Below are 18,328 nucleotides of genomic sequence, written 5' to 3'. Positions count from 1 at the left end.
ACGAAACCTGAAAAACTGAAACATATTACCAATACAGCTTCAGCTGTAACAACCAAATTAAATATATTAGATATTTTTTTCGTATTATATATACAGTATGTATATATATCTATGTATATATATAGATATATGTATATATATCATTATAAACAGAGAATTGTATTTATATCTATATATACAGAGAACGTAAACACACACTAACACATGCACATCTGAAACTTACCACTATTATTGAGTGTGGGGTTAGAGTGGGGGTGGTAGGAGGGTGGGCTGAAAATGAGGTGTGGTAGTTCTGCTTTGGCGTAGATACTTAATGTCAAATCCCAGTTCTCCAAGCTTGTTTATGTGAACGACCCTGGTACCAGTACAACCTTTTTGCAGGTACGATATGTTTCCATATCTATGAAATATTTTTCAGGCTCTGGGTCTCTCTTTTTTGTCTTTTTGATGGTATCACTGAACAGATTTTGTCCTTTAACTGTTCACAATTAGGTTGTTCTAATTGGAAAATGTTAATAGAGCAAGATTTCTGTTGCCATGAAAAATTTCATCATGCTACAGTTCTGCACTATCACAGTGGTTCAATTGATATTTCTATACTCTATCTATGTATAGGTATGGTATTTCAGTCAGACAACTCACATGTGAATGTTTAACTTTTCTTAAGGTATATGATCAAAGGTTTGGCATCTAGGTTCTGACCTCATCAGTGCTTGTGCAAACATTTTCGTAATTTGATCTTGGAATGATGAGTGAAATATATTTTTCCCAGAGCCTACATGTAGATGCTGGGGTGGTGGAGGGGCTGAAAAGCAGGCAATGTGTAGTATTGAAGGTCAGCAGCAGCATCAATGGCAGTGTCAGCAAGTATGAGGCAAAAAGCTCGCAGCATAAATAGGCCGCCCAAAATGGAGCGTCCCTCCATTTATGGTCAAAATCTGTTTATTTGTATTTCTTTTATCTGGACATATTGGAGACTTTTGATCCTGATGCTGACATCATTGGCTCTATGATAAGTTGTCAGAATATAAGTTGTTTTTTTTAATTGTGTCTCCTGAGGGCCTGAAGATTGTGGGCAATTGATTTTCTTTTCCTTGTGATGTCTGTACATCACTGAACATTCAAAATCTTGAAAATTTTACCTTTGGGAACACTATTCTGAAAGTGATCCCTAATTTTTAAATTTTTGCATTTTCCTGAACCACTGTCCATTTTTACTTCTGAGAAACTCTGTCTCTGTAAGGTGTTATTTTTATACTTATATTATTGCACTCGTATTATTGACCTGTTGCTAATTAACTCATTTAGCTAAAATGTGTGTTCTTTGAAGTAGCACTTATTTTTCCAGCTTTTTGTTGCTGCTGCCTCAACTTTTTTTTTTTTTTTGGATGTGTTTGCTGTCAAATTCTAGATTAGGTAATATTTGAATGAAATAGTAATATGTCTAACTATCAACATATCACATGTACTATTGTGAATATGACATTAGAATATCAAATTTACAAGTCATCATATCCTGTTTTTACTTCTATCTTACACTAACAAATTTAGGCAATTTGGAGTTGTACATAAAATAATAACATTTCATAGAAACAACACATATTAAAATAGCATAGGTAAGAATAATAAAAACTGTCAATTCAAGCTCTTATATACATACATGAGCTAGACTCGAGTATACACAAACAATGCCAGTGGTATAGAAAATAATTGCAAGTGGTGTAGATTTGTGAACTTCTGTTGGTTCAACTTACTCTGTGCTGTGCAGTATAGTAATGACGCTAAAAGATAATATAATATTCAATATTCTCCTCAGAAAACATCTACCCCAGCACCTTTCCCATCGTGCTTGGAATTGTTTAACCTTTAAGTTGCATAAAACTGCCATTGAAAGATTGGTGGCAGCCTTGTTGGTTCTTCAATGCTCTAGTCTTTACAAAACATCACACTTATATCAGCGGTTAAACATAATGTGTTGGACTGGGTTAGAGAGAGACTCTTTGGAAAATATAAAGCCATATTTTTGGCTAAAGAGCCCTATAAACAACTGGTAAAAATGTACTTTAATATGATTTGAGGCCATGGTGTTATGTGAATTGACGATCTAACAAAGCCTTTCTCAAATTTAGATTCTCTGCCGGCTGGAGGAAAATGGCGACAACTGAATTCTATCCAAGCACAAGTCCTGAGTACACCTTCGAATATGATGACGACTATGAAGATGAAGCTTGCAACAAAACCTCTGTGATTCACTTCGGAGCAATCTTGACCCCAGTGTTTTTCTCCTTTGTGATCGTATTCAGTCTGATTGGCAACATCCTGGTCCTTATGATTCTTATCAAGTATGAGAACCTCAAATCCATTACTAACGCTTTAATTCTGAACCTGGCTGTATCGGATCTTTTCTTCACCGCAGGTCTACCCTTCTGGGCCCACTACCACATGTACGGCTGGACTTTGGGAGAGCCTGCTTGTAAAATAATAAACTTCATCTTTTATGTTGGCTTCTGCAGCGGCAGTATCCTCCTCATTTTGATGACTGCTCACCGCTATGTAGCTGTCATGAATCCTTTGTCTGATATAGTGTCCGCTACTGGCCTCTCCAGCATCATAGCCACTGTGATTATTTGGGTCGTGAGTATCCTGGTTGCCAGTCCAGCATTCTTCGCCACCAAAGTAGAGGACTTAACTTACTGTGGATTTGTGGACCCCAACTGGAAATTGTGGGTAATCTACCAACAAAATGCTCTCTTCATACTGAGCTCAGTGGTATTCATTTTTTGCTACAGTCAGATCCTTTGGAAGTTGCTGCGTCGTAATGCCAAAAGGAGAAGAAACAAAACTTTAAAACTAATTTTTGTCCTCATAGTTGTTTTCTTTATTGGATGGGCTCCTTATAACATAGTAATATTTATACGATCAATTTTCGAGCAACAATCCACTGTCAGTTCAAAACATATTGAAAAAATCTGTGAAATTAGCAAAAGTCTGGATTATGCCCTCTCCATCTGCCGACTCCTTGCGTTTTCACACTGCTGCCTCAACCCGGTGTTTTATGTGTTTGTGGGGGTTAAATTCAAAAACCATTTGAAGAAAATGCTGAAGAGCTGGGGCCACAACAGCAACACCAGCCAAAATAGACATAGTCGACTCACAATCACATCTACAACAAGTGAATAACAAAAACCTCACACCTCGTGTTGGGTTAAGTATGTGCTGTTTAATTTGAAGCAGTTGAGTGAAAAGAGAGTTAATTTCTGTCTTTGACTGTAAGTGTCATAAGAATTGGAACTCTTGGTGCCTGTTAGATCTCCCATTTGGTTAAAAAAAAAAAATTACTGACACCACCACTGTCTGTTTAATCAAAGTCAGTACCAGCATTAACAAAATTAGTTAAAGGTGGGGTAGGGGATCTTTTTCTGGAACATTTTTTTACATATTGCTTGAAATACTCTTCACACCCCCATTGCAACCAATTAATTAAAAGTTTTGACACAAATATGAAAAGTTTTAGTGGCCTCTAGAACGTACAATCTAGGAAAAACAGTATCCAATCATTGTGAACGGACCGTTCACAATGATTGGATACTGATGCCGTCTATCAAACTGCAATCTGCTCCTCCCTCCCCCTCCTTCTCCCTGTGCGCGTATCCTGCTCCGTGAACGAATTACGCGTCCAGAAGCTTGGCAGGAAGCTAAACTAGAGCCAGCTTGGCTAGCACCTAGCATTATTAAACGTATAGTTAGCATAAACTAAATACTAAATACTAAATACTAAATACGGCAACGATCGATGCTTGCTGTCAGAACAGCGCTCGTGCACCTTCATGCTCGTGCGCGTTCATGTACTCTAGAGGCGTGCCTTCGGGGGGAAAGTGAAGAAAAGGGTTGGGACTTTTTACCTGTGTATTTTCAAAATGCAGCTTCGCTGGACTCAAAATCCAGGATCTCCTACCCTACCTTTAATTTCCCATTATCAATATCAATTGATTTGAATTCCAGGATGGCGCCGCCCTAGAGACAGGCGGCCTGCTGCAGTAGCTCTGGACATACTGTGTCTTTCTACGCATTTTCTTGAAATTTTCTACTGAGTATTACATTTTTGATTATTTTTAAATTTTCTGTACTTGTTTGGATGCCTTGCTGTTGGAATGACATCTGTTGTGATGCATAACCATGGCAACACAGAAGTGTTTAACCTGTTGCAGCAGCGAACAGAGCCTTCCAAAGCTCAAATAATGCCTGGAATAAGACCTTAAATCGGAAAATGGAGAACAAGGGGAAAGTGGGTTAAATCATTTCTTCCCTTGATCATCATAGGAAGTGTGAGATTACAGATAGATAAAATGGACAAGCTTGGACCCCTGAAGAGGACACAGCAGGAATATCAGGGGGGGTGATGTCATCTTTTTTCATCGAGGCATGGCTGCAGGAATAAATTTAACACCTCTCTGCTCCGCTTTAAGATGGGCAAAACACTGCAGACAAAGAGGTAACAGGGAAGGAGGAAGGTTACAACACTCGTTAACAACATATATGGAAACCTGGACATGTCACTGAGAAAGAGCATCTCTGCACCCCAGATACTGAACTGCTGGATGTGTTTCTGTCTTTGGATGTGTTTCTGTTTCTGATTTCTGTTTTTTTTTTTATTATTATTTATCTATAACAATAGCATATATCTAATGATAATTAATAATGCAGCAGTATAATTTACCTTCAGTGATTTTTTAAAGCGTTATTAAAATGAATTGCATTGAACAGAATTGCATTGAACTGAATTGAATTGAATTACACTGGATTTACTGTAGCTGTTTAGTGATTTGTATCTGGTTTCACTCAATGGGGAACCTATTAAATCGAAAGCAACTGGACTTCATTTCTTGGTTCTTGAAGACTCTCAAGGCGTAAATTACAGAGAATATCTTAGATTCCTGCAACTCACAACCAGTCAGAACTGAAAAAACCTTCCAAATGAGAGGTGAACTTCTTCTCTTGGTTCTTCAAGAACTGCTAAAAACTTTTTTTTTCACGGCTTTAAAGATTTCTGGCAAAAAAACCTTATCACACATATATGTATAAGGATATATTTTATAATACCACAATAATATTTTCATAGAATGACATCAGACAGGAGTCTGATGAAAGAAGTTTCACTCCCTGCAATCTGTCTGTCACTGAGTGCAGGTTTTTTTTTGTAAAATGATTTTACATGGACAGTACCTAGCTTGTTTTGCCCATTGCCCAAAAAATGTGTTCATTCATGTGAATTGTTAACAAAACAACATGTCCTTGCCAAGGCCGGATTAACTGTATGGGCCTGCGGCACAGTGCCCAGGGGCACCAACCATTCACAGCCAGTGGGGGGGCACCACACGACAAACTTTAAAAATAGTTTTTTCATGAATGTTTGTACACTTAAAATGATTACACTTGACACTTGACAAAAATATTCATATAAAATTCATTATTAAAACTAATGTGATAAGAACAGCAACGATATATCATAATTCTGAGCAATAGTGGCCTAATGTGAACATTAACCCCCCTCCCTCAACCTGTCAGTTGAGCCAGTCCACCTATGGTGAAATGCATCATGTTTTTTAAAAAACGCGGTAAAAATAAAAATAAATGGATAGACATCAATTGAGTGGTTGTGCGAAGAGAAAAATAAAAAAATAAAAAGACTCCAGGCGTTTAGCGGCAATTAAAAATGTTCCAGTGTTAGATCGTTTCTTTATAAAAACATCGACAACTGCTGACAACCAGCTGGCTATTGCTAACGGTCCCACCATCTACCACAACCGGGCGGCTAAATATGCAGCATCAGCACGGCACGACGGTAAGAAAACCAGGTTTCTTACAAATGATCTCTTCCAATGCCAGCTGCCGAACAAACAGTCAGTGTCTAGAGATTGGCTAATATATTCCCCTTCAACCGGCATGGTGTATTGTTTTGCGTGTAAATGCCTGGCCGGGCAGCAAAATGCTTTCACCGAGGGGTACAGTGACTGGAAACACCCGGACAGAGTCACAGCCCACGAGAAGAGCGCAAGCCACCGCGAGTGTCTGCTCTCACTTCTCAGGAGGTCACGGAATGCGGTACGGTTGATGTTGTTCTCAGACAACAAAAAGAGGATGCGGCGAAGTATTGGAGAGAGGTGTTGCGACGCATTGTGGCCGTGATGAACAGGGTGCTTGCGCAAGTCTTGAAAGTCTTAATAGGTATGGAATTTTGAAGCACTGTTTTCCAGACCTTGAAAAGTCTTGGATTTTGTGTGAAAGTCTTAATAAAGTATGGAAAATAAATGTATGGTAGAATGTTACAGTATGCTCAAAGGCATTGTGAAATGAGAAATAGGAAGGTGGGCTATAAAACTATAATTTTACTAACTGGTCACTTACTGTATTAGCCTAATGGGATGAGATGTGAGTGAAGAGACTGAATTCTACATTCATTCATCCATCCATCCATTCATTTTTATAGATAGTTTTTGTGACACTTGTTTGATATGAAATTCATGTACTTGTGATTTTCATGTTTTGAAACGTTTTCATCAGTAAAAGCATAATTTACTGTGAATAATGCATTTGTTCATTGAATACTAGCCTATGAAAATTAACATTTCTAATAAACACAGTTGGTACAATCTGAAGTAGGCAGTAGGCACACAAGTTACAAGTACATAAAGTTAAGGTCTTGGGGGAAAAAAGTATCAGTTTTAAAAAAGTCTGGAAAAAGTCTGGAATTTTGATTTGGAAAAAGAGCAAGCACCCTGATTAAGTTTTTAAGTGTGCGTGGTTTGGCATTCCGGGGAGACAACTTATGGTGCTCTGGGACGGCTGTGGCAATGACGTCCCCCTGGATAATAGGAGTGTTGTTAGTGCTGCATAGGTGGATGCTCTTTGAATTGATAATATATTTCAATATAGACAAATGCTCTTCGAATTGATACAGATTTTGAATCTGTACATTTTAATATATGGATGCTGTTTGGATTGATAGTGAATTGAATTGATTGGTTTTAAATGGAGATATTTGAATAATCCTACATACTGTATATAGATGGATGCTGCTTTAATTGTTACTGATTTTGAATGAATACGTTTGAAAATGTAGCCTAGGGGCACTTGAGGTTTAGTGCCCAGGGGCACCACATTGACTTAATACGGCCCTGGTCCTTGGATAATCTAAAAAGCCTAAATCCACAACTTTTTCTGTATATTTTTTGTAAATTCTTAATTTCATTGCAGCAGTTCATGAGACAAAAACAGGAAACAAGATAAATTGAATGAAGGAAATCCAGTAGACTGAGAGGATTTGGGGACTTGGCTGCTAAATGCATTTTGACCTATTTTGTACTGTATGAAGAAAAACATTCAATTTGCCAATTTAGCATCTTTTGCAGTCTTGTTAACTCGAGTTTCATGATACCTGCATTGTTTGCAGTATTCCAACTCACTAAAACTGACAGTACTGATAATATATAGGTCATTTCATAAATCTATTTGTCCATGTTAGTTATGCTAGGATGTGCTTAGTCTAGTGGTAACACCGCTGCCTTTCATGCGGGTAACCTGGGTTTCGAATCCCCTGCAAAGCACTTCACCACAGAGATTAACAATTGTCATGAAAAATATCAAAGGTTAAATGGATGACCACAAAACTAATCCAAAATGGGAAACAGAGAAGACAGAAATGGTTTAATTGAAAGCAGTTTAAGACATATGAACATTTTGCTCCTTCTGGGATTTTTATGAATGAGACATTCAGCAGTGTGTGCTGATAAGTTTCATCTTTTTCAGCTTTTCAAACAACTTACTATAACTTTCATACAGTTTAACTGACAGAAACAAATCATACCTTAAAATGTAGGAACAAATGTCCTCTTTCAGTCAATGTAACTACTAAAGAGCTCAAATTGACAGAATTTCAGCTATGAGCCTTTAAGTGAGAACAATCTCTAAAATTCTGACGAATTCTCCCATTCACTCCAATGTTAAATTTCAGAGCACTCAAAAATCAGCTTCAAGTGTGTTCAACCTGCTGCCATTTAAATATATTTCACTCCACTTATATAAAAACTACATTGCCGCGTTCCTCTAAGCCTTCTGCTTCTGACGGTGTTCAAATTATTTTCCTCGCTCTTGTACTTTTCTCAAATGAAGTCATAGTATAGAGTATTGCGCTTCAGCCTTTTTCTGCAGTTCGCAGCTGCAGGTTGCTGTTTGTGTGTCAGCTCATTAACACAGCTGTGTACACTCAGGTTTATGTACATAAAGCACTGATAGACACTGCTTTATATGAGGTGCCACCAGGGACATAAATCAGAATTAACTTCCATATACACATATGAAATTAAACTCTTCCACATACTATACTCAAAACCTTGCACAAACACTAGTGAAAAGCTCTCACATAAACTAGTTAAAACATTTACCTCTTATATAACCTACTCAAAAGCTCTCATACACACTACTGAAAAGCTTTCATTTATACTAGTGAAAAGCTTTACCTTTCATACACATATGTCAAACCTTTCATACGCATATGTCAAACCTTTCATACGCATATGTCAAAACCTCTCATACACTCAAACCTCTCATATACATATGTCAAAACCTTTCATACACATATGTCAAAACCTCTCATACACATATGTCAAAACCTTTCATACACATATGTCAAAACCTCTCATACACATGTCAAAACCTCTCATATACACATGTCAAATATTTGTGGATTTCAGTTGAAACGGAAGGCGTTTCAGTTGAAACGGAAGGCGTTTCAGTAGAAACGGAAGGCATTTCAGTGAAACAGGAAGGTGTTTTATTAAACCGGGAGTTGTAGTTTTAAACAGAAGTCATTCTGGTTAGCTTCGTGCATTTAGTGCAATCTCCTGCCGGTATTTTATGAAATAAAATAAACGACAATTGCTCAGCCACGCTGAATACCGCACACAAACAGCGGCATTACTCAACTTTATTTTGGCTTCAACGGAGACCCTGCAGCTGTTAAAGGCATGCTGCGCTGGCAGGACGGAAAAAGAGATGCTAAGCGGCTATCCACCGAGTCCGGAGCTGGAGTTGAAGTGATCGGTCGCGCTATCTACACTTGAAAATCGAGCGCGCGTCTACAATATTTTAGCTTCAACGGAGACGATCAGGACCCTGTCAAATGCTACAAGGCTTGGGCAGCAACCGATCACTTCAACTCCAGCTCCGGACTCGGTGGATAGCCGCTTAGCATCTCTTTTTCCGTCCTGCCAGCGCAGCATGCCTTTGCCATCTGCAGGGTCTCCGTTGAAGCCAAAATAAAGTTGAGTAATGCCGCTGTTTGTGTGCGGTATTCAGCGGGTGGCTGAGCAATTGTCGTTTATTTTATTTCATAAAATACCGGCAGGAGATTGCACAAAATGCACGAAGCTAACCAGAATGACTTCTGTTTAAAACTACAACTCCCGGTTTAATAAAACACCTTCCTGTTTCAACTGAAATCCACAAATATTTGACATGTGTATATGAAAGGTTTTGACATATGCGTATGAGAGGTTTGACATATGTGTATGAGAGGTTTTGACATATGCGTATGAAAGGTTTGACATATGCGTATGAAAGGTAAAGCTTTTCACTAGTATAAATGAAAGCTTTTCAGTAGTGTGTATGAGAGCTTTTGAGTAGGTTATATAAGAGGTAAATGTTTTAACTAGTTTATGTGAGAGCTTTTCACTAGTGTTTGTGCAAGGTTTTGAGTATAGTATGTGGAAGAGTTTAATTTCATATGTGTATGTGGCAGCCGAGCAGACTAAGTTAAGCTCAAATGGTTTTCGGTGTGATCCAACAACGCCACTCCAGGAATTTCACCCAGAGAATTATTAAGTTTAGGTTCAAGGACACGCAGGTTCAATATACTAGGAATGAGAAGACGTAGTTCGATGTTTATACAAAAAGATCTAGTTTTTATTATAATAGTTGTCTTTTTATAATACGATTTAAAAACATTCATACAGAAAAATTAAAGAAGACCTAAACAGTGCTGAGCGTGACTGGGGAAACAGGGGCTAGTGAGAAGGGGGGCAGAATCCTAACTAAAATATATAAAGAAACAACAAACCAACTTAAAGGCACCAAAATGTGAGAACTCAAATCCCAAAGGAACACAGCAAAAAAAAGGGGGAAGACCACCAGCCGGACCACCAGCACCCAGCCACCAGACGCCAGCACTGAGAAGGAGATAAACAAATCTTAATAATGGTCAATTTAGTAACTGAAAAAGAAATAAACAAAACCAAAATACAAATGTACTCCAAAAGAAAACAATATACAAATTATCTCAAAGTAGCTAACAAAGAAAACAAAACAGAAACTAAGGGAGTGTAACCTCAAAATCAATTAAAACTGCCAGACACCCTCCGTGCGTCAGGCACAGCGCTCAGACCGCCGTCCGTCGGCGCCAGGCGCAGCCGTTAAGGCTGAAGCACTAGACGATTACAACATTAAAACAGGGAATCCCAAGCAAGACCTTGTTCAGGCAATACTTATCGGCGATAGATAAAAACCCCGAGCAGGTTGGACGAACTGTCAGTCAGTAAAGCAGGATCAGAAGCTCCGTGCAGAGCAGCAGGATAAAAGCTCCGTGCAGAGCAGCAGTGTCTCCAGCCTACCGGTCAGTGCGCCCAGAATTACAACGGCATCTTATGATGACACGCTCCGGAGGAGGAGAGGACGATCCAGGCGGCAGTACACCTGTTAACTGAGCATACTAGCGTTAGCCCTAAAATGTAGCATATATACAGAGACACAGAGAGATCAAACACTCACCACCGCGAGGGGAGACAGCACCCCGAGAGCCATTGGAGCCAGGGATGCATAACGGCCACCACTGCAGCAACAACAAATAATCAGCACACCAGAGAGACCAAAAGGTGAACATGCCGCGAGAGCAGCAGACATACCTTGTCGAGAAAATGACCCCTAACCTGGAAGCAGACAATTCAATGGAAGCAGACAGGGAAAGCATGAGGGAGGGCTCCTTTTATACTGCCACTCCTCTGATTGAATAATTGACAGCATGCCTACAGGCAGGTGAGGGAACTGGTCATGCATCTATGCTGCTACATGTATATGGAAGTTAATTCTGATTTATGTCCCTGGTGGCACCTCATAGCTTTAAACTGTTTCCTACCACTTTAGCTATCAAACACTGAGGAATACAGTCTCACATTAGCTGCTTTCAATTAAACCATTTCTTTCTTTCTTCTCTATGTTACTCTGTTTCCCATTTATAGATCAGTGTTGTGGTCATCCATTTAACCTTTGATCTTTTTCATGACAACTGTTCATCTCTGTGGTGAAATGCTCTGCAGGAGATTCGAACACAGGTCACCTACATGAAAGGTGGCAACCTTACCACTAGACAATCCAGTCATATGAAAGTTCCAGTGAATAATACATATATAAAAGAGATGTCCTGAGCGAGAGCAGCTAGTACACAGCTGCGCTTAACGAGCTGACACACACAGCGAACTGCAGCTGCTCCTGCTCCATCTACTGCAGGACACCTGCAGTATTTCTTCCATAAGAAATGTAATCTTGTAAAGCTGGGCATACACTGTGCGATTTCTGGCCCGATTTCGACAAGATTTTCACTCGTGCGACTATTTTGGAGATCGGGCCGAGTTTTGGCTCAATCGTGCGTCTCGCATCGTGTAGTATACATGGGGTAACGACAAACGATTAAGCCCTCCCGACCACCTCCCGATCGATCGGATGAACACCAAACTTGTTTGAAATCCTGGTCGCTCCTCGTGAGGCTCTCGCACAGTTGAAGCAGCTGGACGAGCCGATTGACCTCATCCTGTCACACTACGCATGCGCAAACATAGGCACGGAAGAGAAAATTGTCAACAGAAGAAGAAGACAACAGAACAGCATGGCAGCGACCGGCGACCGAGTCCGACGTGTCGTCACAGATTCTATAATAGGACAGATACGCCACTCACGGTGCATTTCCGGTTTCCAACGAGGCGATTTTGGTTGCAGTTCCACCCTCTTTCCACGTGGGGCGCTCAATTTTGGAGACCAGAATGAATGGAGTCCTATGGAGCTATACGCCCTATCGTGCCCTTATCTCAAGATATAATTTTTTCTCTAGTAATTCGAATGTTGTTTTCGAAAGAGGGTGTTTAGAAAATACCCATGGCTGAGTTTTAGATTTTTAGAGCCACTCATTTGCTTAAAAAAAGGATTTGAAGTGTATATGACGTCATACATAGCTGGTCGACCAGCTGTCATTAGCACAATGCTAGCGCGTTGTGGACAACAAGAAGCCAACCTGTAAGAAATCAAAGGGATATATGTACTCGTTCAGTAGATTTTTGACTTGAAACCCATGTTGAGCTCTCAGAAACTACATTCAAATCTGAGCGCTCTTGAGGAGACTTATGTGAAACTGACCATTTGTAGCATCTAGCTCCATTGGGCCCCATTCATTCTGGTCTCCACCGACGCCCCCAGTGGAATTCTGGTGGAACTGCAGCCAAAAAGCCAGTACAATGGGGCTTAATACTGAGTGGCAAGGCTGTTCGTTATAATGGCTGTGGTGTCGTGTAGTGTGAGCAGCCAGATAGCATCAGACCATCGGGTCATACAGTGTGAGAACAGGAATCGTGAGCTGTGACGTTTTAACCCTTGCGATTCACTCGTACAGTATGAGCAGCAGCTGAATCACGCGATTGAAAAAATCGCACAGTGTATGCCCAGCTTAATGTATCTAATTTCCAATCAAAGCAATTTCTAAAATGTCATTTCTCTGCTACTGTGCTGTACCTGTGGCTTTAAATTCCTATGCTGTACTGATACTGTACACTTAATAATAGTTATACGATTAACTTTGATTAACTGTTTGATTTGACATTTTAATATCAATGCTTTGTAAATCAGTGGTTTTAATTTCAATTACAATTTATGTGAAATAATTTTAACAATAAAAAATGTTGATTTGCTTTTGATTAATTTAATTTAAAATCAAATTAAAAAAACACTACATCTAAGATGTTTCTTTGATTTGATTCGTGTCTATGCTTAAAAAGAGGAGATATACATTTATATATACATTTAGATATACATTTATAAGAAAGATGACAACTTTTTATTAAATGGAATTGTTTAGTGGAATGTGGCTTGTTCAATTCTTCATTGAAAATCAGGTAGAAAATGACCTGCAAACTATATAAGCTATTAGCTTGGCATTCTCTTGAACTAGTGTCTACAGTTTAGAAGTTTTCTCCACAAAGACATACCACACAGCTGAGACGAGGGCAGGTTGCCTGCAACGTTAGACAAAGGATAACAGTACGATATCTTAGTGGTAATGCATTGAATGGCATGCATGAAAAAAAAACTTCAGTTAAAACAATATGATTTGGAAACACGATCAAAAGGTAATCCTAAAAGGGCAGAATTATGCCATCCAGAATTACAATAATAATAAAGAAGACATTTGTAAGGCACAGGGGGCCATTGTTAACACACACACATGCAATGTTTATTTAAGTTGTATCTAACTTGAGGCAGAAAGACTGTTGTTATGTTTGTTTTACCAAAAATGTGAGAGGTTGGAGTGTAAAATCATGTAGTTTCCAGCAACAAATGCTTGTCATCAATTATCATGAAAAAAAGCTAGAATTTTTGTTACAAAAACACACTATATATGCACATATATATATATATATATATATATATATATATATATATATATGTATATATATCTTTATTCATTTTTACTTTTGTTTTCAATTTTACTGTTTGAGATCATCAGCACTGTTGACAAAGAGCAACAAATAGAGGAACTTTTGGTTCACTTCTCTACATCACAGCTTATTCTACTTTTTCAACACTTTACAAGTCAGCATAAGACCAGCCAGCTCATGCCCAAGGTAAGTTGCTCAGTATATTGAAGCTGTCTTCTGCATACTTTGCTCTTTATATTGTTTTTAAATTAGAACGAAGGTCAATATTTTGGAAGATTGTTGATATTCTTCTCTGATTTTGGTTTTGTGCCCAGGTCCTTTTGAAAATTTACAATGGAGAATAATTATAACATCACTGATTTCGAGGACAGCTATGATGAAGAGACTGTGTATCTTTGTGTTCTACCTGACTTTTCAATCATCAGTGGAGCCTTCTTCATCGTGATCTGCATTCTCAGTGTCATTGGAAACTGTCTCCTGATATGTGTTCTTGTCAGTTATCAAAACCTGAAAAAAGTCACCAATGTATTTGTCCTGAACCTGGCCTGCTCCGATTTGATCTTCACTGTGACGCTTCCATTCTGGGCCGTCTATCACCTCCACCACTGGATTTTCGGGGACTTTTTATGCAAATTTATAACTGGGGCACACTTTATTGGTCTGTACAGCAGTGTTACTATACTGACTGCCATGACTGTGCATCGATTCTTCACTGTGGTCCTTCAGAAGTGGCCGATCAACCATCTGAGGCGAAGGAAGTATGTGACTGCGGCCTGTGCAGCTGCCTGGCTCATCAGCATAGCTGTATCAGTACGTGATGCCATAAAAATAGAGGTATCTGAATGGCTTGGTGTCTACTACTGTGAAGAATCCTCAGCTATTGTTGTTGGGCTCAGCTATTATGTACAAATGTCACTGCTTTTCTTCTTACCTTTTGCTATCACTATTTTCTGCTATTGTGCTATCATCAAGACAGTTTTGCAGGCTGCAAATAGAGAAAGGCAAAGAGCTGTAGCTGTGGTTCTTTGTATTGCTGTGGCCTTCTTCATCTGCTGGGGACCCTACATCATTGTACTTTTCATCCGCCTTTTCTATGAACCCAAAGTCTGTACGGATCACGAATCGTTAGAAATTGCCTACAATGTTTTTCGTATGCTTGCCTTCTCTCATTGCTGTATGAATCCGCTGCTTTATATGCTCTCACAAAAGTCGCGAAGAGATCTGTTGCATTTTTTACGCTGTGAGATCAATGAGAGAGGTGTTGGCCAGAACACTTCCGTTATTCAGAATGTAGCGTTTACAACTAACAATGCAACTGTCATGTTGGAGCTGCACCATAACTAGAGTCCTGGGACCTGAGAGAGGAGATTCAGGAGTTCTGTGTGAGGAAGGGACATGCCATCCCTCAGCTTTCAGAGGCAGACTGGCTGGCAGATCTTGGATGAGCTAAATGTTAAACTGCAAAGCAAGGGCCTTTTTGTGTATGAAATGTACAGTGCAGTCAAGGCCTTCAGTAGGAAGTTGCAGCTTCTGTCGAGCCAAATCAGAGATAATATTCTCACTCACATGCCAACACTGAAACAAGTCACCCCATCAGCAGATCAGCCCCAAAGGTTCTCATCCATGTTAGAAGCACTGCATGTTGAGTTTTCAAGGCGATTTCAAGACTTCAAAACTGTTGAGAGTGAAATGCACATGGTGTCGTGTCACTTCACTTGCAGTGTTGATAATGCATCCAGTGATGTTCAGATGGAACTCATTGACTTGCAGTCTGATACACTTCTGGCAGAGCGCTTTGGGTCAGTCCCACTGCCTGAGTTTTACTCTTCACTCAAACAGTTATTCTCACTTCAACCTAAACCATAATTCATGTTTATAAATATTTAAATATTCTTATTTATCACCAAAATAATCTGATTTAAATATTTTATTATAAAAAGAAATATAATGAGAAAACACAAGTCAATATTAAATTTGAGTCATTGCTGGTTCGGCCCTCCAACATATTTCAGATTTTTCATGCGGCCCCCTGAAGAAATTAATTGCCCACCCCTGAACTAGACAGTCACTGTTCAGAGCAAGCACTCTGTATATACTTTTATGTCACGTAATACATGATTTTCATTGTGTTCCAGATGTTTTGCATATATTGTTATGTCATAGTGTTATGATTTATGATATGGGATTATTTTCAAAGTTTTAATTTTTTTCTGAATAAAGGCTGTCTGTTTGTAAAACAACTAAATAATAACAATATGTATGATAAGTGCTTTTTCACTGCTGCTGGATCCAATAGCAGTTTGATTCGCTGTGATGTTACTGTGTTATACGGAAAATAAAATGTAGTTCAATTCTGGAAAATCTGATTTCACTTCTCTTTTCCAAAGAAGTCTTCTGCATTTCTTCACAGGCTGGATCTTAGAATTTGTTGTGACAGTTTTTCAATTTACAGATAAGTGAAACCAACAGTCAGTGTTGCATAAACTATATGAGACACATATAATGCAATCATTCTGAGAAATGATTCGCAGCAGTCCAGCAGCTTGTGTTATCCTTAGCACATGCTACATACCCATGGTAAGCTCTAATTCACATCTTGTTTTTTTTTTTTTAAATATTATATCACCATATATATCTATTCATGTATTTGTTTGTCATAACACATTTTATGTGAAAATCTAGGGTTAGGGTTAGAAAATCTTGGAGGTAAATGGATAGAAGTGAAACCGAATAGGATGTAGATGAACAATATGAGAATATGAATCAAACTAAGAATAAAAGTTTAGAAATGTTGAATAAAACTTGAGAATAAGATGAAAAGAAGTAAACTAAACAGTGAATTTTTGCACAAGACTAATGAAGACTACTGAAATTAAATGAAAAACCATAATCACCACATGACTAGTGCACATGGTATAGGGCAATTGCAGATATGTGAGAGCACCATCTATCCTTATTAATTTGTATAGGTTTAAAAGCAACAAATACTCTCATCCAGATCATGTGCTTTTCATTCAACTTTTTGCTTATGCAATGCCAAATCCTTTCTGCACAACCACATGACTCGATAGAAATCAATTCCAGGGGCTTTGTAGAAGTTCCATTTTGCAACATTGTACCTATTTATTCATCTGATAGTTGATACATGTACTCTGCTTTTAAGAAATTAATCTAATATTTTTGTTTCCTCATTAGAGCTGTTTCCTCACAAAACCTCAAGAAGTTAAAAATGGCCCTCGGCAGTGACTACAACCATGATTATTATATACTCCACAATGATACCGAAATTGACATGGTAGAACCCCATGTTGAGTTAGCTGCCTTTGATATATATGAAACTGTGTGCTTAACCCTCATCTTCTGCATCAGCATGCCTGGAAACAGCTTCCTGCTGTGGGTTCTGCTGAGAGAACAAGCTTGGAGGACCACGTCGGGTGTCCTACTTCTGCAACTCACACTTTCAAACCTCTGCTTCACTGCAAATATGCCCTTTGTTGCTTCCAGTGCACTGCATGGATGGATATTTGGAGAGTGGGCCTGCGGAGTCATGAGAGGACTTTGTTCACTGGGATTCAACAGCTATTTGGTTATCCTCACTGCCATGACTTTGAATTGTTATTTCACTGTAGTTCAACCCTCATGTGTGTCTGCACAGACCTCAAGTAAAGTCATAGTCCTTGCAGCTAGCATTGTGATATGGCTGGGGTGTGCTGCCATGAGCATTAATATAGCGGTGAAGAGTCGGGTCGTAAATTTTGTTGGTAAGGAAACTTGTTCAATTGCGATGGAGTCACTGATCATGTTGCTTGTTGATATTAACATGGAGATATACCTTTTCTATGTCATCCCTTTCATCATCATGACATTGTGCTATGTGCACATGTGGAGAACTATAAAGCAGGGCAGAATAAACAGTTATCCCCAGGACTCAAAATTGATTTTCGGGATAACAGCTGGTTCTTTTCTCTGCTTGGCTCCACATTGTATCTTGCTCTTTATAGAGTCTCTGGTGATTGTGGGTGCTGTTGAGGACAGAGTTGTATGGAGCCATGAAATGCATGCAGTGTTCCTTATTTTTGCACTATTTCACTTCTACTGCTGCCTGAGTCCTCTGTTCCATATATTTGGTGCACAAAGGTTTAGGAGGCGCCTCCCATTGCTGTGCATCACTTCAGCACAAAGAGGACATGGGAGCAACAACGATACCTCAGTGCAATTCATGCCTCTAAATGATATAGCTGTGTGACAACAAGCTATAAGTTATAGCTATTATTATAAGATTTTAGAAGCAAATAGACAAAAGCATGCTTTGATTATTTCTTAATAACTTCATTAAATTCTTAAAAAAATTTCTCAGGCAATAAAACAAATTTAAAAATTAAATCTCAGTTCTTACCATTTATGGACCATGACAAAACAAAGAAAAAAAGAGGGAGCATTGCTCTTGTGCTGTAGTTTACAGTCTATTCAACTTGGTATTTTACGTTATTCTTCTGCTTAACTTTATGACTTTTAGTCACAGAGTTTAAAACTTCCTTTTTCTTGCTGTGTCTTTTTTCAGTTACTGCTGTTGCAAT

At 38.9% G+C, this 18,328-nt stretch overlaps 2 protein-coding genes and 1 long non-coding RNA gene across 3 annotated transcripts; 2 read left to right on the top strand and 1 right to left on the bottom strand.

Annotated features, from left to right (window-relative positions):
* Window positions 1-329: 329 nt before the first annotated feature.
* On the top strand, window positions 330-4,874 carry LOC142398880 (chemokine XC receptor 1-like). Its single transcript, XM_075483110.1, has 2 exons — window positions 330-381; window positions 2,130-4,874. The coding sequence occupies exon 2, from the start codon at window positions 2,152-2,154 to the stop codon at window positions 3,178-3,180; it is 1,029 nt and encodes a 342-aa protein (XP_075339225.1). The 5' UTR covers window positions 330-381; window positions 2,130-2,151; the 3' UTR covers window positions 3,181-4,874.
* A 5,064-nt stretch (window positions 4,875-9,938) lies between these two features.
* On the bottom strand, window positions 9,939-11,136 carry LOC142398287 (uncharacterized). The gene is made up of 2 exons (XR_012772777.1): window positions 10,822-11,136; window positions 9,939-10,753 (listed from the first exon to the last, which is right to left on the bottom strand). It is a non-coding gene; the product is annotated as an uncharacterized LOC142398287 (long non-coding RNA).
* A 2,773-nt stretch (window positions 11,137-13,909) lies between these two features.
* On the top strand, window positions 13,910-16,074 carry LOC142398286 (chemokine XC receptor 1-like). The gene is made up of 2 exons (XM_075482248.1): window positions 13,910-13,937; window positions 14,066-16,074. Exon 2 carries the CDS (start codon window positions 14,085-14,087, stop codon window positions 15,093-15,095), a length of 1,011 nt encoding a protein of 336 aa, XP_075338363.1. The 5' UTR covers window positions 13,910-13,937; window positions 14,066-14,084; the 3' UTR covers window positions 15,096-16,074.
* Window positions 16,075-18,328: the final 2,254 nt, after the last annotated feature.

This window comes from Odontesthes bonariensis, chromosome 14 (genome assembly GCF_027942865.1).
Source record: "Odontesthes bonariensis isolate fOdoBon6 chromosome 14, fOdoBon6.hap1, whole genome shotgun sequence".
Classification (NCBI taxonomy): domain Eukaryota; kingdom Metazoa; phylum Chordata; class Actinopteri; order Atheriniformes; family Atherinopsidae; genus Odontesthes; species Odontesthes bonariensis.
Note: the sequence above shows the minus strand (reverse complement) of the source record. Positions and strands in the feature narration are given on the sequence as shown.